Source organism: Mirounga leonina, unplaced genomic scaffold (genome assembly GCF_011800145.1).
Source record: "Mirounga leonina isolate KUSES-001 unplaced genomic scaffold, KU_Mleo_1.0 Mir_53, whole genome shotgun sequence".
NCBI lineage: Eukaryota > Metazoa > Chordata > Mammalia > Carnivora > Phocidae > Mirounga > Mirounga leonina.
This window is the reverse complement of record NW_023270807.1, coordinates 83,721,711-83,746,497: the sequence shown is the minus strand read 5'-3', so window position 1 is coordinate 83,746,497 and position 24,787 is coordinate 83,721,711. Positions and strand designations below refer to the sequence as shown.

At 39.2% G+C, this 24,787-nt stretch overlaps 1 protein-coding gene across 10 annotated transcripts in view; it reads left to right on the top strand.

The window, feature by feature from the left end:
* The window catches only part of EPB41L2 (erythrocyte membrane protein band 4.1 like 2), a 210,669-nt gene that overhangs the window by 86,028 nt on the left and 99,854 nt on the right, over positions 1-24,787 (top strand). For all 10 annotated transcript variants that reach the window (XM_034990645.1, XM_034990644.1, XM_034990643.1 and 7 more), the window contains exons 2-3: positions 12,574-13,055; positions 13,772-13,981. In XM_034990645.1, coding sequence (XP_034846536.1) covers positions 12,588-13,055; positions 13,772-13,981 — 678 coding nt within the window. In that variant the 5' untranslated portion in view covers positions 12,574-12,587. The remainder of the gene's footprint in view (positions 1-12,573; positions 13,056-13,771; positions 13,982-24,787) is intronic.

Here is a 24,787-nt window from a genome sequence, read left to right as displayed (position 1 = left end):
CTCTATACCTCATCTACCTAATGTCCTCACACCATTCCCCATAATAATCATTGTCATTTCTCTTCGGTGTCCTTCCCTATTTTTTTTGTGCATATAGATGCAGGAATGTGTATGTGTATTCACATATTTATAACCGCCACACCTGGCTTTCAACCTGTAGGGTTTCATATATCGTGTGTGATCTGAATCTTGCTTTTGGTACTTCACAGTGTAACTCGGAGATATTTCTGTAACTGGGATGGATACCTTCTTTTTATTTCTTTATAGCTGCATGGTATTCTGTTGTACTCTTTCTTTATAGCTGCATAGTATTCTGTATAATGTCACCTATTGATGGGCATTGATCTTTTGCTACTACAATGTTATTATGAATCATCCAGACATAATTATTTTACATTACATATGTGCAGGTGTATCTATAGGATATGTTCCCGCAAGCAGGATAACTGGTTTAGAGTGTATACACATTTGGAATTTTGATAGCTGTTGGAAAATTTCATTGGTTAGCACCCATTTTCTCTTCTGGCAATTATATAAGAATGCCTCTGTTTCCATAGTCTTGTTCAGTGATTACATGATGAAGCTTTTGGATTTTTCCATTCTGAGTTTTTAGTTTTCATTTCTTTTACTATGAGTGCGATGGAATATCTTTTCATGTTTGTGTCCTTTGTATTCCTCTTTAACTTTGTACTTCTCTAGCCACTTTTTTTCCCCCTAGTTGGGGGTTGGTCAGCCTTAGCCAGTTCAAAAATCCAAAACAAAGTCGTTTTTTTATGTTGAAGAAATTTATAACCAGGACGGTTTTATTTGGCTTTTTTAGTCAAGTTACTTCAATTTTGCTAGAGAGCAAATAGATCTCCAGCAAACACAACTGAGAATGAGGATCAAGTGCTCTTTAAAAAGTGTGATGCATTTTTGTATTTCAAGAGTGTTTAACCAAGAGTTCCCATGTAGGGCCATTGTGTGACTTCCTGAAGATATGACAGTGGTTATTTCAAAGAAAACTGTCGGCTTCTCAAACTAGTAGTAATTTCTGAATCTAAATGACCCAAATTTCTGAATCAGTGATGAGTGGTTTGAATATATATTAATGCTAGTCTTGCTACTTCTGTCCCCCATGAGAGCAGGATTCTTTTCATCTACATTGCTGGTATCTGGTACCTATATGTGAAAGGACTCAAGAAATTCTTTTCGAGAGAAGGGCCTAAAGTATACAACCCACATCCTGAAAATAGGTGAAATTTATCAGGGGCGGCTCGGTTAGAATGTATTGCTTAGGACTGTAAACACCAAATGGGTAGTAATAGTTTGATTTTTGCTTTTTCAACAGATAATGAATTGTCAGGCGTTATGCTAGGTGTTGGTTCTAGGATAGTGAAGCTGTCTGGGATTGGTGGCCATATTGTATACGGTTTCTGGGGCTGGACAGCCTGGGTCTGAATCCTGGCTCTCCCGTGTATTGGTTTATGTAGTTTTGTGAAAATCCTTTATCTTGTCTTTCCTCCATCTGTCACATGGAAATAATCTTAATTCCTACTTCAAAGAGTCATGAAGATTAAAGGAATTGCCACATGCAGTCACTAGAACAATGCTCAATAAATAGCTAATATTGTCACTATTATTTCTGTTCTTACTGTTACTATTACTTTTATTTTTAGTGAACAAAGGGACATAGTCCCTTTTTCCCAGAACCCCTCTTTGATGACAGTGGCTAACCATTTATTATGAATTTACGATGTGCCAGGCACTTTATGTAGAGCATCTAATTTAATCCTTAGAGCACCCCAGTAAGTATGTATTCTATCCCTGTTTTGCTTACGAGGAAAATGAAATACAGCAAGGCTAAATAACATCCATGGTTATATGGCTAGTGGGAGACACAGCTGGAATTCTAATCCTGTTCTTTTAGTTCCCAGGCTTGATCTCCAAACCACTATGTTATTTTATCCAAAGATTAGATAGCTTCGCACAGAAAGAATGTAGCTCCAGCTCTGGCTGTTAAAAAAAAAAAAAAAAAAAATTGGGGCCCCGTCTGAAAGAAGGAATTCAATGCAGTTCATCAATAATTTTGACCACACAGTGCTTAACTGCTTAATGAAGAGCCAGCAGGGTTCTGGATGTCTCTCTCACTTTGATTAGTGTGTGCTATTGGAGGGTCCAATATGAGAAGGTTTATGTGCATTTTGATGATGAGAATGATGTCCGGTATTGGGATCCTAATGACTTCTGCACAGCATCTGGTTATTGAGCCCCACTCGAGGAAGGGGTGTCTATTTTGGGAATAACCCTAGTTGCTTGTAGAAAAGACTTTGCCTGACACACATCTTTCTTGATGTCATGTTTTTAAAAATTTTAATTCTAGTGTAGTTAATATGGAGTATTATATTAGTTTCAGGTGTACAAGTATAGTGATTCAACAATTCCATACATCGTCCAGCGCTAATCATCTTGATATAATTCTTAATGAGAGCAGCAAGGACTTGGCTTTTAAAAAATAAGATTTTAAGCACTTATCTTAGGTGTTACTGAATTGAAATTGAAAATTTATTGAAAATTATGTCTTGATTTTTATTGGGGGGAGGTCCCCCCAATATATGAAGAAAGGGAATCTTTGAGGAACTCTAAGATTTGTTTCATTCTTATTTACAGTTAGAATAAAGAATCATTTATCTCCGATATTAATTCAGATACTAGGTTTTAAGAATTTGAGCATCAGGAAAAAAATAGAACATTTTGACAACCATGGCTCTTAGGTATGAGGGCCATAAAACCCAGTGGGGGTAATAATTACCTGAGATAGTTCTGTATGTGTTTCTAGTTTCTTAGGGCTTATTTTTTACCACTTTGTTTTTGTTTTGATTTTGTTTTTTAAAGTAAGCTCCACACCCAACATGGAGCCCAATGCAGGGCTCGAACTCAAGACCCTGAGATCAAGACCTGAGCTGAAATCAAGAGTCAGATGCTTAACCCACTGAGCCACACAGGCGCCCCAGAGCTTATTTTTTAATGCTGGCCTCAGACTCTGCAGAGGCTAATAGTAGCTGCAAGTAACTGAAAACCCCGGCTCAGCTGTGTCCCATTGTTCTCTTAGTAGGGACTGTGTTCTCTCACAGAACAGGAAGCTCCCATGTAAAACCTGGCCATGTGCAGCATGCTGGCCCTGCTGTGTGTCACTTTGTCCTCAGATGTTCTCCCTTCTTGGATCCTCAAGATGGCAGTGGCATTTCTAGGAGTCAGGTATACAGTGCTCAGAGACAGAAGAGGGGCCTTCTTCACCTTGTGGCTCTTTTTAGAGGGAGGAATCTTCCCAGAAGCCCACCAGCAGACTTTTTCTGCAAGTCGTCTTGGCAGGGGGCAGGAGACGACCATGATGGCCTTAGACCAGTAGATCGTTGCCTTGTGGCCCAGCCTGGAGCCGGCGCCTGCTGCATGCATGTGGAGGAGAGAGAGAAGCCGAGCAAAACTTTAGTTCTGTTAAAAAAGAGAAAGGGTGGAGGAAATACATGCTCTGAATGTAATCTGATCCTGCCTAGGCTTGAACTAGCCGAGGGCTACAGTTCGTATCTTTTGTGTATGTGGGTTTAATTTAAGCCAGATGCTAGCTTATATCTTTACAGAAATAGTTCTCTTTTATAGATTCTTTATCCCTTTAAAAACAAAACAAAACAAAACAAAAAGCCATAGAGTGTGTTAAGGTAACTAGGGTGGACAGCATTGGGTTGTTTAAAAAAATAACTCGTCTATCCTCACCATATAGATAATTTAAATGACAAATCGTCCCTTTGGAATGTAGCTATACATATTTTCAATATGGAATATAGTATTCTATAGACCTTCTGACACTTAAGAAAAATAAACCTACAAGGGAGAGAGGAATTACATGCAGTCTGCTCTAATTACGTGCAGTTGGCCTGTTTTTGTTACTCCTTTCCCTCTCCAGATATTTCCTTTTCCTTTTTCTTCCCTTTCATCCTCCTCCTTTTCCCTCCTCCCCTCTTTTTACTTGTATATATTTGAGAAGCACGACTCTTATTATTTCCTAAGTAGAGTTAGGTGGCTGCCGAATCATTTCTATATTGGGGTTGCTGTTTTGTTTTTTCTCACATTCGATGCTTTCAGGGAATGTGGTTGGGTATTAAAAGACCCTTCTCTTGGGCTGTAGGCTGTTGGGGGACATGAACGTAAGCCAGAGATTGTGGGTATCAGAAAGTTGCTCTCTCTATATCCTCTGGCCAGTTACATTAGGTGAAAACCAGTTTCGTCAGACCTAGATAAGTGACAACCTTGAAATCGTGCACACATTGCCGGTATTCTAGAAGTTTGATATTTGTTGTGCAGCTTGATTTCTTTCTCTAAGTTCCCAGGAAAGCCTCTCATGATTCCCTTACCACCATTTTGGAATTTAGAAATGCATACTTTTCCCTTTTGTAAATCTGGAGTCCCCTATCTAATGGAATGAGCTTTGTTGGTAGAAATCCAAGAGCTCCTATTGCTCTGATCTCAGTTGAGGATGAGAGCCACTCCGGCAGCAGCACCTGCCCTGTTGTTTGCTGGACACAGCGAGGGCTCTTAGAGTAGCGCTGGTTCTCTCGAGGTTTTAAGGAAACATCTGGACCCAATAATTAACATGAACCCCTTGCTTGAAGTTCTTTGGAGGAGTGTCTAGAGTTGTGTATCTGCTTTGCTTTGCTTGTTGTGGTACTCTGATTAGGGGCCAGTGTGTTCACTAGCATGATGTTATGTGGTAGGTTGTTTAGGTTGGTGATAGAGACGGCACTTTGGGATTTACTTCCCATTCTAAAGGTAAGAAAAAAAGAATGGTTTTGCATAACACAACTTCTTACCTAACCAGTGCTGATCCTCTGTTGATGGTTTTCTGCTTGGTCGCGTGTGAACTGATGCATGCTGTTTCTCATGGAGCCGTTACAATAATGAACACTTCTATCAACCCAGATGGAGAATGCCAATGTGGTAATTGTGTCAAAACCACATGCTTGTCTAATGGGCTTGGCTGGTCACAGCAATATTCTTTTTGGTTGCTGATAAGTAGAAAGGTCTTTACTTAGTATGTTATATAACTATACTAATGATGGGTTTTAGGTATTTGTAATTGTATTTATAATAGGTAATCAGTGGAATGAGCATAGCTAGAGTTTGGGAAACCACAGTTCTGAGTTTGGCTTCCCCAGTCTAGCTTTGTGATCTTGGGCAAATCTCCTGTCTTTCTGAGCTTCAGTTCCCTTGTTGATAAGATAAAATGAGTATATTAGATTAGACGATTTCATAGCACTCTGACTGGTACCTCTACGTGCCAGTCTAGATGCTGGGAACATAGCAGTGAAAAAAGAAAGATCCCAGCCCTTGTGGGGCTTTCATTTTAGTGGGAGGGCTTGTGTTCCACTGCAGGAGTTTCCATGTTTTAGTGGGTGATGGAGTTTAAAGGCTTATCCACATTTGAAACTCTTGAGAGTCACAGGCATGATAATTATGGTGAATGGATGTGCTATAATCATGTTTTCTTGATGGTGGTGATTTGTTCAAGAAACCATTATGTCAACAAAGAAGGTAGTGTTTAGGTTTGAGCTTTGTTGATCTCTTGAAACTATTTTAAGAATGTACTTATTTACATATAATTATATCCGCCCTTATTTTTGAGTATTTGCAAAATACAATTTTATACAATTAGCCAATTCTACTGTTTCTTGTTTTTTTAAAAAATTTTATTTAGAGTCCAGTTAACATACAGTGCAGTACTGGTTTCAGGAGTAGAATTCAGTGATTCACCACTTGCATACAACACCCAGTGCTCATCACAGCAAGTGCCCTCTTTAATATCTTTCACCCATGTACCCATCTCCCACCCACCTCCCTCCTGCTTTTTTATCTTGTAACTTGTATTTGGATGGACGCTACTGATCAGCTCTGAGGTTCTTACAACTTAAAAATGTGAATACAGTAGTGATTGAGGAAGACTACTTTGTGAGGCATAAAGGTGTGGTTTATATCTGTGCTCCTTGTCTCTGTGTTAGCACCTTGTCTTTAATTTCTGTCCATCAGCTCAGTTGTGAATAGCCAGGTAATAACATTCAAACATGATTTTTCTTTGTGATGGGAACTCATGTGTAAATTTCTTATTGGGGGAGGGCCAGCCCTAATTATAGTGAATCACAGTAGATTCACATTCTGTAGTCATTTTCACAAACTGGTATGGATTTTCTTTGAGGACTACACCGAGAGCCCTGGTTGATTCAGTCTTTCCAACATTATGAAATACAGGTGAAAACACGTGTACACGGCTGTGTGGACTTCCATTCAGTGGCCTTGGACAAGTCACTTAATTTTTACTCTCTGTTTGTTACGTACAAAATGGGGATAATTCCTCCCCTGTAGGATGCTTTGAAGAGTAGAAATTAATGTGTATGATATCTGACCCAGTAAGTGATAGCTCTTAAGATTAAAATACAAATATTAATGCTTCTAACATAGTAGTGGAAACTTTAGTTTTATATTTCATTGCTTCTAAAATATTTTGACCAAAAATCAACTTTACTTGATTGGTCTCCAGATTATTTCTCATAGCCAGAGTAATTAGAGAGCTACCAATTATCTTGATTAGCTTGGACAAGGATGGGACATTTTTATTTTAATTTTTACCAGGGCATTGGTTCAACTCTCAAAATGTAATTAGAGAGTATATACTAAAAATCGACTTTGGTCATTTCATGATTAATGTAAATAATCTCCACTTAAGTGGTACATGGAAAATGGGAAGGAAGAAGACTTTCTGTGCAATATGGGACCAGTTCAAGAACTCATGTAAAGCTCTTACTGGAATACATGGTTTTGAATTTTAAATACCTAATGGTGATACAGACGCTAGAGAAAGCAGTATGGAGGTTCCTCAGAAAATTAAAAAAAAAAAAAAATTAACTACCGTACGATCCAGCAATTCCTTTTCTGGGTATTTATCGGAAGAAAATGAAAGCACGCTAACTCAAAAAGGTATATGCACCCCACGTTCACTGTAGCATTATTTACAATAGCCAACATGTGGAAACAACCTAAGTTTCCATTGATGGATGAATGGATAAAGAAATTGTGACACACACGCACACACGAATATTACTCATTCATAAACAAGAATGGAATCTTGCCATTTACAGTGGCGTGGATGGACCTGGAGAGCATATGCTAAGTCAAATGTCAGAGAAAGACCCCTTAAGATGTCTCTTATATGTGGAATTTAGACAACAACAAAATCAAGCTGATAAAGAGAATGACTGGTTCTCTTATTAAAATTAATTTTAAATAAATTGAGGGTAAAAAACAACTTAGGCTTATGAATAATAACTTCATTCTGTTTACCTGAATTTTCATTTCAAATTTTTGGCGAAGAAAACTCAGTCATATTAGCCTTATAATGATTTAACAAATCATGCCTCTTGTCTTCCTAAAGGAAGGCGATGCCTTAATATTTTGCACATTTTAGTTTATGTTGAAATAATATTTTCTACAAAAACTACATAAAAATATAGTTTAATACTGGGGCGCCTGGGTGGCTCAGTCATTAAGCGTCTGCCTTCAGCTCAGGTCATGGTCCCAGGGTCCTGGGATTGAGTCCCGCATCGGGCTCCCTGCTCCACGGGAGGCCTGCTTCTCCCTCTCCCACTCCCACTGCTTGTATTCCCGCTCTCACTGTGTCTCTCTCTGTCAAATAAATAAATAAAATCTTAAAAAAATATATATATATATAGTTTAATATTACTCAAATCGCCAGTTTTTGATCTTCAGGAATATTGATGATAAAATTTTTGCTCAATATAACAGGCCGAAACCTATGTAGCCCACCTAGCTTTATTTATGGGGTTTATGTCCCAGTTTGACAAAATACGGTGTTTACATTTGGTGATCTGATGTCGACACAGTAGAAGTTAAACATGTTCCTAACAGACCTACACTTAATACTTTTATACTTTATAGAGATAGTGAATTGATATGTGCAAATATTCAAACATGGATAGAATTAAAAATAAATGCCTAAGAATGAGAAGTAAGATTGGCCTGTAAATGTTCTAGTTACCTAAAGATTCCTCCTCTGTAGCATTGCCCTCAGGGACATCATTTCCATTCAGCTCCTGGTCTCACTGTATATTCCTCCTCTCCCTCATGCCTTTTCTTCTGCCTGACCCTGAAATGTTGGGTGGGGATAAAGTTCTTCTCAGGCCCCTCTAAGCTCAAACTACCCTTCTTCTCTAGGCAGTGTCCGTATCATTGCTGCTTTTAACTGTCCCGCATGTGATGACACCTCGCAAATCTGCATCTCCCACGCATATCTGGTCTCTGTTCAAGACCCGTGTGTCAAGTGGTCAATTTGACAAACTGGTCAATCGCAGTCAATTCAAAACCAAGTTTGTCTCCGTCAGACCCTTTTTTGCTTGTGTTCCTTATTCCAATGGGTGGTTTGACCATCACCACAGTCTCCCGTGACCTGAGGCTTTTCCTCCCATGACCTGAGCCCTTTCCTCTGTTTGACTTGCTGCATTCATTGTGGACGCCATGTCATGTCGTCTACCTCTTTACCACTGGATTCATTTCTTCTTCGCCTCGCTGCTCCTGCCAAAGTGCAGACCATCATCTTCTCATGTGTGGGTTATCGGGACAGTCTTCTGGATGTCTTTCTCTTTCAGTCTCTTCTCTCATCCTGTACTTTCCAGCCAGGTTGGGCTATCCAAAATGTGGTTCTGATTACCTTAGTCCTCTCGCTCTGTAAAATGCTTGTGTGACTTCTTACTGCTTTAAATCAACCTCAAGACCTTTCATGTCCTGGCTTCTGCCTCTTTGTCATTGCTGTTTGGTCTCCTCCTTCCTTCCTGTCCCCATAGCAAGCTCCCACTTCACTCGTACAGTGGATTATTGTGCAGTACTTGTGGTTTCCTGTGGGAGGAATATTCTCATGTTGCTACACGTCCCTGTGCTTGGCACACGCCTCCTATCCTGACTCCCTTGACCGAAGGCTCTTCATTTTAAAGCAATTCGGATGTCCACTTTTGCAGAAAGGCTTACCTCTTCTCTGAATCTGGGTTAAGTGTCTGTCTTGCGCCTTTTAAGCAATGTGCTCTCGACTTAGTTGTACACCACCTTTAGCTTCTCAAAGGCAGTCTTTTATTCATGTGCCCAGTACCTGGCACGTTGTAGGGGCCCATTAAATATAGGCAGGCTGACTGAATGTTTTCATGCTCACATATTGGAAATGAATAACAGTTTTTTAAAGACTTCGAGAGAGAGCGCATGCATGAGCAGGGGGAGGAACAGAGAGAGAGGGACAACCAGACTCCCCACTGAGTGCAGAGCCTGATGGGGCTCCATCTCACGACCCTGAGATCATGACCTGAGCCGAAATCAAGAGTCAGATGCTTAAAACCCACTGAGCCACCCAGGCGCCCTGTGAATAGCATTTTTTAAGTTATTTTTTATTACTGAATTCTCACCCTTTTAAAGTTTATAATTCAGTGGTTTTCAGTGTATTCACAGGGTTGTACAACCATTACCACTGTCTAATTCCAGAACATTTTCATCACCTTCAAAGGAAACCCTGTACCTATTAGCAATTGCTCCCTATTTTCTCCATCTTCCAGCCCTTTGCAACCACTAATCTACTTTGTCTCTGTGGATTTGCTTATTCTGGAAATTTCATATGAGTGGAATCATTCATTCAGCATGTGACCTTTTGTATTTTTTTTTTAAGATTTTATTTGTCATAGAGTGCAAGCATAAGCAGGGGGAGCGGCAGACAGAGGGAGAAGCAGGCTCCCCGCTGAGCAATGATCCTGATGTGGGACTCGATCCCAGGACCCTGGGATCATGACCTGAGCCAAAGGCAGCCACTTAACCGACTGAGCCACCCAGGCATCCCAGACCTTTTGTATTTTTTCACTTAGAATAGTATTTTCAAGGTTTGTGTGTGGCAGCATATATTGTACTTCAGTCCTTTTTATGACTTAATATTATGGACACACAGTTAATATGGACACACCCGTTTTGTTTATCAATTCATCAGTTGGTAGGAATTGGGGTTGTTTCTATTTTTTGACTAGTATGAATAAGGTTGTAATGAACATTTGTTTGCAAGTTTTGCTGGGAACGTATGTTTTCATTTCTCTTGGGTGTGTACGTAGGAGTGGAATTGCTAGGTCCTATGCTAACTATTTGAGAAACTTTTCCAAAGTGGCTGTACCACCTTACCTTCTTGCCATCAAGGTTGAGACTTTTACATTTTCCCCATCCTCGTCAGTACTTGTTACTGTCTCTTTTTTTTTTTTTTTTAAAGATTTTATTTATTTATTCATAAGAAACAGAGGCAGAGGGAGAAGCAGGCTCCCTGCTGAGCAGGGAGCCCAATGCGGGACTTGATCCCAGGATGCTGGGATCATGACCTGAGCCGAAGGCAGACACTTAACCATCTGAGCCACCCAGGTGCCCACTGTCTGTCTCTTTGATGATAGTCTTCCTTTAGTGTATATAAAGTGGCATCTCATGGTGGTTTGGGTTTGTATCTTCCTAATGACTGATGATGATGAGCGTTGTTTCAAGTGCTTATTGGACATTTGTATATTTTTGTTGGAGAAATGTCTACTCAAAATTCTTTGCACAATAAAATTTTTTTTTAAAGATTTTATTTATTTATTTGAGAGAAAGAGAGAGAGACAGAGAAACAGCATGAGAGGGGAGAGGGTCAGAGGGAGAAGCAGGCTCCCCGCTGAGCCGGGAGCCCAATGTGGGACTCGATCCCAGGACTCCGGGATCATGACCTGAGCCGAAGGCAGTTACTTAACCAACTGAGCCACCCAGGCGCCCGCACAATAAAATTTTTTGTCTTTTGATGAGTTATAGGAGTTCTTGATATATTCTAAATACTAGACTTTCATCAGATACATGATTTGCAAAAGATGGTGAAGAATATTTTAACAAGTTTAATACTGATACATGCTACAACATGGATGAACCTTGAAAGCATTATGCTCAGTGAAAATGCCAAATGTTGTATAATTCCGTCTATTTGAAATGTCTAGAATAGGCAAATCCATATGGATTCAAAGTAATTGCCAGGAGCTGGTGGAGGGGAGAATGGAGAATAACTATTAATGGATTACAAAATTTCTTTTGGGGATGATGAAAATGTTCTAGAATTAGATAGTGGTGATGGTTGCACAATCTTGTGAGTAGACTCAAAACCATTAACTATGCAATTTAAATGGGTGAAGTTTATGGTTTGTGAATTATATCTCGATAAAGATTTAAAAAGGAACAAGGGTATGTTATGTTTTGAAATATTCAAGATTTGTACCACTTCTGAAGATAGGTGGAAAATTTGTTACTGGCCAGGGTGCCAGGCCTTTTATCATTGTCAAGAGAAGAGAGATTGTACTCTCTCTGCTGTTCTTGTCTATTTTTTTTTTTTTTTAATGTCAGTGGGGGAGCTATACTTTAAAAAGTACCTCTTTGCTTATGTGAAATTGAGACAACCATTTACTTTCAGATTTATTTATTTTTTAAAGATTTATTTTAGAGAGAGTGTGGGCAGGGGGGAGGGGCAGAGGGAAAGAGAGAGAGAGTCCTCAAGCAGACTCCCCTCTGAGCACAGAGCCCACTGTGGGGCTCAATCCCAGGACTCTGAGATCATGACCTGAGCCGAAGTCAAGAGTCGGCTGCGTAACTGACTGGGCTACTTTCAGATTTAATTTCAGTTTTTTTTCATTAGTTGTGATAGGATCACTTATTAGATGCACACTTTTTCACTACCCCTATAAATGTCTTCATTTGGTTCAGATTAGGGACCCTGAGGTACTTATCTTAAAATCACATCTACAAGGAAAAACCATGTTTGAGGTTGAGTGGGATGGAGGGTTAGATTTTTTATTATAGTTTGAGTAGTCTCAGAAGACTAACTGCTGCATTGAAATAATGTTGGTATATTATGGGATTTAAATTGGAAAAAAAAAAAAAAAACCCTTTTCTCCCCCAGATTTAATTTTTTCACCATTAAGCACTCCACATTTAGGATTCATCTTTATAGTACCTGACTTTTTTTTTATACCTCAGATTTTTGTAGAATTTGATTTCCCTACGTGAAATTGCAGTGAAATGTGTCTCTGTACTTCCTAACATTGTCAATTAACTTTTTGTGTTATAGAATAAAGGATCCTAAGTAGAGAGAAAAGTAATTTCCCTTAAAAAAACGGGAGTTTTGTGGGGAAAATTACTTATGGCCAGATGAAACGTAATAAATGTAATCACTCTAAGCTGTTAACGGTTTCAAGCTCTACCAGTACAGAATCAGTTAGTTCTATTGTGATGGCACTTCTGGTTCTTTGATTCTGATGGAGAATTCTAAGAGTAGCAATCTCCATTTTGTCTTGTGCTTATGAGCGTTCCTTCTCTACCCATTTTCTCCCTATCATCTCTCTACAATTTCCCTCCCTACCCTTCCTCACCCCCTGTTCCTTACCTCCAAACTAAAACTGAGAGAGTTTGTAAGATAACATTTTGTGATTTTTTTGTTTGTTTTGTTTACAGCATAAGCTGTAACCATGACCACGGAAGTAGGCTCCGCATCTGAAGTGAAGAAGGAATCTGAGCCATTAGGAGCAGATGCCACCAAGGAGAAACCTAAAGAAGTAGCAGAAAATCAGCAGAATCAGTCCTCCGATCCAGAGGAGGAAAAAGGTTCCCAGTCATCTCCTACAGCTGAAAGCCAAAGTAGTCCACGCCGCCAGAAGAGAGAGAAGGATCCATCTGAGAGCAGGGGCATTTCTCGATTCATACCCCCGTGGCTTAAGAAACAGAAGTCCTATACCTTAGTAGCAGCTAAAGACGGAGGAGATAAAAAAGAGCCTGCCCAAGCTGTTGTGGAAGAGATTTTAGATCGAGAGCAATCTCTTCCTGAAGGAGAAAGGCAGGCCAAGGGCGATGCTGAAGAAACTGCTCAGGGAAAAGAGCAGGAGATGAAAGTTGATGTCAAGGAAGAGAAGCCCTCCGTGAGCTGTCCTGAGGCACAGGTATGTTTGAGAAGGAATTGTCTGGAAATGAAAGCTTGGTGTTTGAACCACATACCAAAAAGGAGTTGTTTCTTTGGAATCCTGTCCAGATTTCTTGTATTCAGATACTATTTTGGCTTACTGTGTCTGGAATATGGGGCCTGGGGTAGTCTGCCACAGCCTTCTCGTTACTCGTTTTTTAAATCTTTGTCAAAATAATAAGGCCAAAAAATTAACTATGCAAACCATAAAAAAAAAATTCATGTCTCTTCCTTTTAAGGTTAAACAGATACTCTCCGAATCCTACTTCTCCTTTTTAAATAGTATGGATTTTTATACCTTTGATTTGATGTAAGTGTTCAGTGAGTAGGAAGAAGTAGATTTGTAGGTGTGAACATTTTGGTTGCTTAATGAAGCCCAGGTTTTGCCATGGTGTGAAATTATAATTGGAAATTTTATTATTTAAAATGATATTTAAATTTTAGTTGCCAGGACGTAGTTTCTTTTACTCATGTGATGCTGAAATTACCAAATTGGCAAAATGAGAAAATGGGCGGTGGATGGGGGGAAGGGCAATACAGGGAAATACCCTTTTCGGCAAAATCTTGAAGTCTTTAAAAATCTTAGGCTGACGGGGTTTATAACAATCACGATTCTTACTAAAGATTTTCCTTTGAATACTTGGTCTTCTGCAGATCGGTTAACTTTAGTATGAACTTCCTTTTTTCCATTAACAGCCCGCTGAAGGGGTAAGTAAGGAGAGAGAAGAGAAGGCGAAGGAAATGAAGGAAGACAAGTCAGAAGAAGTAGCAAAGAGGGAGACCAAGGAAGTGCAGACCAATGAGCTAAAGGCAGAGAAGGCCTTCCAGAAAGCCAGCAAGAAGACCAAAACGGTCCAGTGCAAAGTGATGCTCCTAGACGGCACCGAGTACAGCTGTGACCTGGAGGTGAGACAGGGTGCCGCTGGAGAGCGGTCCTGATACCTAGAATGCGAGCGGAAGTCGAAGCTGCCCTCCCTGGTGGGGTGGCACAGTGTGTATATTGTTGTGTTCCTATAAGCTAGCCTGTCAGTTTTGCTTTAAAACCCAAAAAAACCTGGAAGTGGGTCATTTCTATTACAGACAGTATTTCCTGACCCTTGGGGGGAGGGTGGCGGGAAGGGGGGGCTTGGCTAGTTTGCCCGGGTCATGTGGATTGGCAGGTGTTTGTTCTGAATGGGCGTTAAATAGTTGACCTCTTAGCCTTGTCTGTAAGGGATTCACTTGAGGAGAACCAGTGGTGCTAGGTTGATTATTCCAAGAGCCATGCTAATTTCAGCACTTTAACCCTCCCTAAGTGGTTTTTTTTTTAATCCTGAGTCAGATACCGACTTAAACTCGAGCTCATTTTTTTAGCTTCATTTAATTAAAAAACACTTATGACTTACAAGGCATATAATTCATTAGTGTGGATATGACCAAAACCAATATCATTTTTTAAAGCGTCTCGTGCCTTATAATTTTGTCAGAAGAGCTTGTTGCTTTTCATAGCTAAGTTACTTTATTTACAAGAACATATGCTAGTAGTTGATGTTCACTGAAGAACCGTGTCAGCTACTTTGGATGGATGATTTCACATAACACTTGTGAGACTCTGTATGAGGTAGGTATTTAGGTATGATTGTGGGTATTCCCATTGTTACAGTGGGCAATGTGAGGCTTAGAGAGTTTGCATAACTTGCCCAGACTTTCCCAGCTAGCTAGTGGGTGAGCCAGAATTCCAGACTTGGCAGTTTGACTCCGGACGTCATGAACCTGACCACCAAACTACCCTGTTTCATTTGCTACACGTGGGACCTCTTTTGTTCACTTAAAATATGGTCTCTAAATAGTAGTCTTTTTTGAGGGGAAGAGGGGTCTTCTCATCTATTTAAATATTAAAATTACTTTTTCTTCATTCCTTGCATTCTTGCTTATTAAAAATAGAAGTTATACTTTACAATGAAAGCATTCATTCAGCTTGGTGAAATAGACCTATCTAGTTGAACAGTAGTTTATTATATATTTAAACATGTATTAGAGTACAAGGTTGGAGGGTGCTAAGATGAATGACTCCTAGTCCTTGCCTTTATCTATTTTACTCGTTTTAGTTATAATTATTCTGATATTTCAGTTATTTCAAGAACAGGAGTGGAGAAAGAGGATTAAAAATCCTTAAAGCTCTGAGAGAGACAGGGAGGGGCTGGGGGGGGCGGGGAGACCGACTGACACTGTGTGTTTGGGGTTGGGCAGGGACAACAAGGAAAACAATGGAATGCTGGTCTGAACTTGACTCAGTTACACTTGACCACATGTCCCTTGTTTCTCCTACCTATCCTAGAAGTTAGGGTGTCTAGAATATGAGAACCAGCTTGATGATAACTTGACCTTGAGCCAGAAACCAACTTCATCTATAGAATATAAGATTGCTTAGATAATTCAGAAGGTCCCTGTTATCTCTGAATCTCTTTGTATCACCAAACCTCAAGATTTACCAGTGTGCTTTATGGTTTAAATCTATTTTTGTGGTCTTTTAAAGTCACGATGTATGTAAAAACTACAAAAATCTAGAAAATAATTGACAGTTGTATATTCACCATAAAAATTTTCATCAGATGTTCCCATGTTGCCATGTGTTTCAGATTTTTTTTTTTTTTTAAGAACTAAAACCTTGAAGACTTGGCTGAAGTTTCCTTTGCATCCCTCCTCTCTTGCTCTGTATGTCCCTTTTTACAGCATGTAAATCTACTTTGTTTAGCTACTGTCTAGCTTACTGTGAATGACTAAACCAGTTTCTCCATTCCTCTCCAGAGGCTCCATTTCTTTATGTAGTGTAACAATCAGTGCTTCAGTGAACATAATCATACACCTTGCCTTGTTTACTCATGCAACAGTTTGTTCAGGGTAGACACTTCATAGTGGAATTTGGATGTTGATAGGATGCAGTTTTACTTCCTCAGATTTCCCTGACACTGCAAACTGATCCCCAAAGTGGTTGTGCCAATTTAAATTCCAGTGAATAACCACCAAGGTGAATTTTTCAACATTGTCTCTACTTATTCGTAATGATTTGGCATTCATTTTGTATTTTTTAATCTAGGGTTTTTGCATATCTTACTTTTAATTTTCTTCTATCCACTTTATGAGATTTCATGACCTACTTTATAAGCCTCATAAAGTTGCGTCCCTTTTAATATTCTCTGGAAAATTTGGATAAGAGAGGGATTATCTGTTCTTTGGAGATCTGGTAGAACTTGCCTGTAAAACTATCTTGGTGTGGTGGAAAGAGGAGAGTTGGAGAGTAGGTTTTGTTGTTTTTGTTTTTGTTTTGTTGTTTATTTTAAATCATTGATTCAATTTCCTTATAGTGTTTTTTCTTGAGTCAGTTTTAGTCATTCAAATTTTTGGTCGTAACTGTCCATTTCATCTAATTTGATAAATCTGCTGGCATGAAGTTTTTCATAGCATTGTCGTCTTGTGCATTCAATTTTTATTCCATTTTTTATTTCTAGTGTTATTTGCCTTCCCCCTCATCCATTCTTCCTATAGATTTACCATTTTAATTTTTTTTTTTCAAAGAAACAACTTGGGTTTATTGTTTCTGTATTTTCTTTTCTACTTTGTAGAATTTTTTTTTCCCTTTTGCTCTTTATTTTTTCTTTGGGATTACCCTGCTGTTTTTCTAATTTCTTGAGTTGAATATTAAATATACAAGTGCTTGGCTCTAGTTTTCCCTTCAAGTATCTCTTGTTGAAAGCACAAATTTTGAACATAGGGCTTTACATTGCCACTCAATTCTTAATATTTTTGCATCCCGTTATGGGTCTTTGTTTCCTTTTATTTATTTTTTTAAAAATTTAAATTCAATTAATTAACCTATAATGTATTATTAGTTTCAGATGTAGAGTTCAGTGGTTCATCAGTCTTATGTAATACCCAGTGCTTATTACATCACGTGACCTCCTTAATGTCATTTTTGACCACTAAAGTTTTTCTAAGTGTGTTTTTAGATTTCCGAAGTATGTGTGTGTGTGAATATATGTGTGTATGTCTTGTGGGAAGAATCTTCAGATTCCCTGTTTTATTACAGTTTGGTCTGGTGTTCAGATCTGTCCTCTTGATCAGTCTTATTAATTATGTGGCTCATGTTGTTTATCTCTATTAATTGTTTAACTGCTTAGTTTATCAACTAATATGACAGGTGTGTTGAGATCTCTCCCTATAATTATTGGTTTGATAATTTTTCTTCATATTTCTGTAAGATTATGCTTTATAAAATTTGAGGCTAGATTATTAGATGCCTACATGGACAAAATTTTTCCCTTTTTACCATCATATAGTACCTTAAAATTTATTTTGACATCAATATTACTGCTCTGGCTTTATTTTGGTTAGGATTTGCCTGGACTTTTTCAGTTTCTTTGGTTTTAGATATTGTGCCCTTGTATTTTGAAGAGACATGTTTTTTAATCCCCTTTGAGAATTTAGTCTTTTTTTTTTTTTTTTTTTTAAGAATTTATTTGAGAGAGAGGAAGAGAGCACAAGCAGGGGGAGCAGTGGAGGGAGAGAGAGAAACAGGTTCCCCACTGACCAGGGAACCCTATGCGTGGCTCAATCCCAGGACCCTGGGATCATGACCTGAGCCCAAGGCAGAAGCTTAACTGACTGAGCCACCCAGGTGCCCTGAGAGTTTAGTCTTTTAACTGGTGAGTTTAGGCTAGCTATTTTATATGATAACTGATATGTGGCCATATTCTGCCATCTAATTTTGATTTGTCTGGTATTTTTCTTTGTTTATTGCTACTCTTTCTAGGAATATTTAAGTGTTTGATAGACACAGTTGATTTAATAAAGTCTGATATTAATCATTGTGCCTACCCACTTTTTTCCCATCTGTTTAGCACTCATTTATTAGATGTCAGATCTCATTTTGGAATGGTACAAAATAACATTCTTATCTGTATGACTATTCCCTCTTCTATGACTTTGCTACTCATGGGGAATGAAGTTGTTGGGTTGCTTGGAGCAGAGTTGAGAAAGAATGCAAAGTTAAATGCAGCAGAGTTTGCAATTAACCAAAGTTAAATTCACTGAGACTTAAATTGGTTGTAAAAGCATAGGAATCTTTATTTTTATGACTATATTAATGTACAGTTGTCTTTTCATTTAAATGATTACTTAAAATATCATTAAAAATGAACTTTTGAGAATGATAAATTTGAAATTAGTGTATAGCATGTATGTGTTGAGTAAACTTTTTTCTCCTTTTAAGTACAAAGAAAAAACGAAATGTTGAGTAGCCTTCAGTGATGTGATCCCAAAGCAGATTTCAGGTACCGGCGTTTCACTAGAATTCTAAGCAGTGTGACTTTATATCTGACCATAAGCCATAATTCATCAGTGTCATAGTAGCTCTTCTTTTTTTTTTATTAAAGATTTTTATTTATTTATTTGAGAGAGAGAGAATGAGAGAGAACACATGAGAGGGGATAGGGTCGGAGGGCAAAGCAGACTCCCTGCCAAGCAGGGAGCCCGATGCGGGACTCGATCCCGGGACTCCAGGATCGTGACCTGAGCCGAAGGCAGTTGCTCAACCAACTGAGCCACCCAGGCGCCCCCATAGTAGCTCTTCTAACAATGCACATGTTTTAAGTTGTATTTCCTATTTTGGTTGATTTTCTTTTATCCAGTGCTTCTTCCCATTTTGGTTCTCTGGTTGCTTGCTTAGTATCATTAGTATGAGTCTGATACGCATCAGACCTTCTGTTACTTCCTCTTCAGGAGCAGAGCGCAGAGGACAGCCATCATGTGGTTCGAGTGCTCTCGTGTTTCCTGTCCCAGCATTGACCTTAGACAGAGGGTGATGTGCTGATGCTGCTTATCTGTAGTTCCGCAGCTCTACACCGGAAATCAGTGTCTAAGGACTACTTGGGGAAGTATGTTGTGGGAAACCGTAGCTATTGATGAACTTGCAAGCACTCACGGAAGATGACTACAGTGTGGGAAATAAATACTTTCACTTTATTTGGTTTGGGAGATTAGATTTGTTTCCATCTGTTCATTGTCATTAAAGATTCTATTGTGACTTTTTAGATGCTGGTTATTCTTTTCTTTTTGTATGCACATGTGTCTCATTTTCAGTTAGACCTTTAGATTATAGCATCCCCACTGAAGAGGGCCTGATTGTCTTGACTTCTAGGGCACCTACAACAGTGGAGGGAAGCATGGTCTGTACAGGAGTCTCAAGGAGTTGGAATGACCTAACTTAGAGACCTTATAGAGTCAGATGAGGTTCTAGAGGGCATTCAAATGCCAGGATGGGAGGATTCAAGCTGACCTATAGAGCAAAATTTGCTGGGGAGACACAGAAGAGGTTGTAAAGTCATTGGGACAAAGGATCCAGCAAGGTCAAGAGTGCTATTTAGATTTTAGATTCTAGAGCACAGTAGGCAGCTGTGTGGCCACAGGAATTGAAGGGGGACTTTTTTTTTTTTTTAAAGATTTTATTTATTTCACAGAGAGAGACAGTGAGAGAGGGAACACAAGCAGGGGGGGTGGGAGAGGGAGAAGCAGGCTGTCCGCCAAGCAGGGAGCCCGATGTGGGGCTCAATCCCAGGACCCTGGGATCATGACCTGAGCTGAAGGCAGACGCTTAACCACTAAGCCACCCAGGTGCCCCAGGAGGGGGACTTTTTTATTCACTACATTTAAGATGCATATCAGTGGTCTTTATAGATAGGATTTCATCAGTGTGATTCGAGCATTGGGAAAGTTAGACAGTTTCCTGTTTGTGGTACCTGTCAGTACCTTTAGTCAGCAGAAGTACCCTGTTTAAGGCATTTCATGCAAATGTTACTGTACTAACTGAATAATTTTTCAGTTAGTTTTATTATTATTGTTTGGTGTCCTAACATCATCTGTTTCTCCAATTACTCCTTTAAAATAGGTAGCTATTTTTTTTATTATTGTTTGGTGTCCTAACATCTGTTTCTCCAATTACTTCTTTAAAATAGGTAGCTGAATCTCCATATGTCCATCTATATCCCTATATTCCTTGTTCGGTTCATTTTAGGCTTGTTTCCTCATTTTTTTCTCCTGTGGGCCATCTGAGCCTATTCTTTCTTGAACCTCAGGAATTAAATGAATAAGATTGCTCAGGGAACCAAGGCAGCACTATTTCAAAAAGTAATTATCATCTTTCGAGTCTGCATTCTTTTGAGGTAACAGTATATGTTGTTAAGAGTGGATAAAAATGCCTCACAAGTACAGTATTTGTGAGCATAAATATTGGTTAAGAGGGCATTTTTAGAGAATGATTATAGTTACATGAAAAAACAATATGGAAGTGGCTTGACAGTAATTAATGTTATTTTTGGCTTATGTAACAATAAGCTTATTGCTAAGCCATGCATTAATTTTGACCCAAGGCCTAGTCTGTGTGCATTTGTTCCAAATCTTTGTGTGAAGTATTTTTTTATTGTATTTGGTGAAAATTACAATTTATATTTTATACTGGTTTATCATCTATTGATAATAAAAGTTCTCAAATATTTTTTTGGAAACTCTTGAGGATTATATATATATTTTAAAGATTTTATTTATTTATTTGACAGAGAGAGACACAGTGAGAGAGGGAACACAAGCAGGGGAGAGTGGGAGAGGGAGAAGCTGACTCCTCACTGAGCAGGGAGCCTGATGTGGGGCTTGATCCCAGGACCTTGGAATCATGACCTGAGCCAAAGGCAGATGCTTAACGACTGAGCCACCCAGACGGCCCTTGAGGATTATATTTTTTAATGAAGAAACTATAATTTCTATTCTTTGATAACATCTGTTTTTATCTTATAGGGATATTTAATGGTATGCGACAAGCTCCTTTAATACCGGAAATTGAATGGAAAGAATTCTAGGGAGTCTCCTGGGTTCTGCATGCATGTTCCAGAGACTCAGCTATAGGACTCTTGTGATCCTGCTGCTGATCATTTCTACATTCAGTGTGTTCAAACAGCGGGGCTCTTTCCTCTCAGGAAAAAATACAGTAAGATTTAGTTGAAGCCGTGGATATAAAGTCAGGAGACCTATGTTTCCTTTTCTTTTGACTCTGGATGTCTTGGGGGCAGTCACTTCCTCTTTTCTATCCTCAGATTGCAAAGTAAGAATGAGAATACTTGCTTCCTCTGTTTCTATGATTGCGCTGGGTTTTACTACAGCTGATAAGTCTGTATATCTTTTGAGCCTGAAAATAAATGTGAAAGTTCCTGCAAGACTTTGGGAGCAAAAGTGAATGTGCATTCTGAGCTAGAGTTGCTCACATTTTCCTTTGGCATCTGAAAGTCGTTCCCACGTTTGATTTTAGTCTGAGAATTGAGGGCATTGTTTCTGCCCACACAGGAATGCCAGGACCAGTTTTTCCTTAGCACTGTGAATAAGGCAATTAGAATGTAGGCTCTTCTCGTCAGTGTTCTGATGATAAAAGTATTTATCAGAAAGTAGAATGTGTCAAGGTTGACTTTTCTTGTGTAGAGGACTGGTCTCAGAAGTCCAATTTGAGATCATCGCTTTTGAGTGGGTGTTATTTACTTGATTGCTTATTCTGCTTTCACTCTCCAAGGTGGTTTTTCAGACCTCTGGCACTGACCCTTACTAGGTTTATTAGTTAAATAGTTTTAACTATCTACATACTCCTGGAGGATCTAGAAGTTGTCTCACTCTATACACTCCCATAAAATGGTGTTAGATTCAAATATGGATTAGGAACTTGGAACAATTTAATTGGCACATATTATGTGCAATATAAAATCCCAACAGCATAGGGGCAGGTGGAATGCTGCTGGCTGTCTATCCAACTATCGCTTTAGCTTAAAAAATTTAAGATGATAATTCTGTCCAATAACTCGTATTGACTAAGTGGCAAGAGGCTGCCGTACCACGTGAGTGGTTGAATACTTGGTTCAGCTTGAAGAACACTAGGGAGTCACAGGAGCAGGGCAGAGCATGGCCTATTTATCATGCCCCTCTTTAGCTGGGTGTTCAGGACTCTCTCAGGAATGACCTCAGACTGTCTTTTGAACTCTATCACTAGTGGATTTTCCAAGTTTCCCCCTGCCAGCCTATTCGGTCTTCTAATTAGGCACCTCCTCAATGATCTTTTCTTCAAGTTTCTGATCAGAACATCTCTGCATTGTGATTGCCTCTCTAGCCACATGATTTCTCACTATGGTGTCATGTCCAACTCTGTCTTCCTGTGAACTTGTTTGCACCATTAACTTGTCAGTCAGTCATTCACTGGCTTCTGAAAGAATCACTTGTATTGTGTTGAAAAACTGGTAAACTCTTGCATTGTTGTTTGATTTTTCTCCTGTTATTTCTTCACCTGGATTGTTAGTTCCTTGAGAAAAGGACCTTTCTTCTCTCTCCCCATGGGGCATTAACACTGGACTTTATACACTACTCATAGAACGTAATTGTTGCTTTATTTTTTCTCTACTTTCTTGTATATGTATACAATTTTCATCCTTCTTATCTAAGCCAAGTGATCACACTTCCTTATTTATGTTCCCAATTTTTCTCTCCACCCTCCAATTAGAAAAGATTTGGGTGTGCGTATAAATATGTGTATCCTCCCTGCTCCCCCCACCCCCCCACCCCTTATTGCTACTTCTGTCTACCACTGCCCTGCTTTTTAAATACTTAGAAACAGCAGGCTAACTTCTAATAGAAACACTTCAAGGGCTTGAATGAATGAGAACAATTAAGCTCGTGTAAAAGGCTGTGAAACCGCTAGGGGAGAGCCGGGCAGAGGCAGGTGAGGTGTGGCCCTGGCCCTGTAGGAGCTCAGGACCTGTCCAGGATGTCAGACTGCCAGAGCAGATGAGTGCTTTCACTTACATGGGAGCAGTCATGGGGCGTGGCTTGCTGGCCGAGGGTAGGCTGGGCGTGGAGGGCATATAATGAATACCTTATTCCCTGCCTCTCTTTACCAGTGCTGCTCTTAGGCACACGGTTCTCATTTCCAGGCAGGCAAGAATGCTATCACATGCTTTATCCTTTCTTTCTCCCTTACTTTTGCTTTCAAAAGCTGGGGGTTGCCCTTGTGTCAATGGTATTTTGAAAGCATTAAATGTGACACTGGAAAGTAACTTCTCACCCTGAGTGACCATCTTCACATCATTTTGAAGGCAACTTCCTTCTCTTCCTGGCCCTTTCTCACGCATGCCGCTGGGCAAAGCTAACTCCTTGGTCATTTACCACTTAATACCAGGTAATACGTTTTCACTCTAACCTGAGGGAGGTGGTAGAACAGGCACCAGGTCATTGAATTATTTTTCTGTTTTGGAAGGAAAATTATTTGAAGGTTTATTAGTAAGATTAGAAATGCTGGGGAAGGTCATTTTCAGAATAAGGTTTGTACTTTAAAATCTGTTCTGATACATTTTTCTCATTCACTAAAATATATGGGCATTAAAAATTTTTAGCTCCTTGGGGCAGCTGGGTGACTCAGTCAGGTAAGCATCCGATCTTGATTTCGGCTCAGGTCATGATCACAGAAGTCGAGAGACTGAGCCCCATGTTGGGCTCCGTGCTCAGCAGGAAGTCTGCATGAGATCCACCCCCCCCGCCCCCCCGACACTCTGTCTCTCTCAAAAAAATTTTTTTTTTAGTTCCTTGGCAGGATTCATCAAATGAAGAAATGCAATGTTATTTCTCTCAGCCAATAAAAAACATAAAAAATCTTTTAACGCACTATTCAGAATCCCTCTGTTTTTGTTACTCTTATTTTTAGTTACCTTTCTTTATTCTGAGGAAATTAAAGATGAGGTACCTGACTTGTATTTCTCAACTGTAGAAATTTTGTTGAGTATTCCCCTCCCTGATCCCATCTCCTTGTTGCCCCTCCCCCTCCAGATTCCTATGGAGGTGTGTGTAGAGCTTGAAGGGGGTCAGGGATTTGGGAATCCCTGTGTTTATTTCACAAATGATGGGGCCATTCACTTCATCCTGTCCCTTCTACAGCAGGATACATACTCTGGTCCAGTAAGAACATGGACAGAATGTATCATTAATATTAGTATTTATAGTACCATATATTACAGTATACTAACATTTGGATCTTAAAGGGTTTGAATTCAATATAACATCATAAAATCTGATGTATAAAAAGCACCAGATTAACTCAGAAAAAATTTCTTCATGCAAGGTAGCTAAATGAGTCAAGCATTGGTAAAGGATCTGTCAGATTGCTGTTTTTATGATTTGTTTCATTATGTTCTACAACAGTTATACATGGACTCTGACAGAAAAGTTATGAGGAATATTACTTTTAACTTTTTTTTTTTAACTCTCATATTCTTCAGAGGCACCTCCAGACAAAAGCTCCATTCTGCTTATTCATGGCATCTCCCAACTGCATTTCATTTATGGAATATGCCATTTTAACCTGTTTTGAGGTTGAGTCTGATTTTGTGTATCCCCTAGTTATTTACTTAGGAAAATTCATTCGAATTTTATGATCTGTTTGTCATATTGATCTCTTTTCATATTTCTGTCAGCAGCAATTTAAAGTGAATCAAATAAGAATGCTCTACTAAGCTATTCTTGTGTAGCACAGAAAGCCTATGTGAATCAAATGTCAGAATACATTCTAAGCAAATATTTGCAGAGCTAGCCTACAGAAGTTGCTGCTTCTGGTTTTTGAAATAAGTCCTAGTGGACATGGTACTGAGCAACATTTAAAAG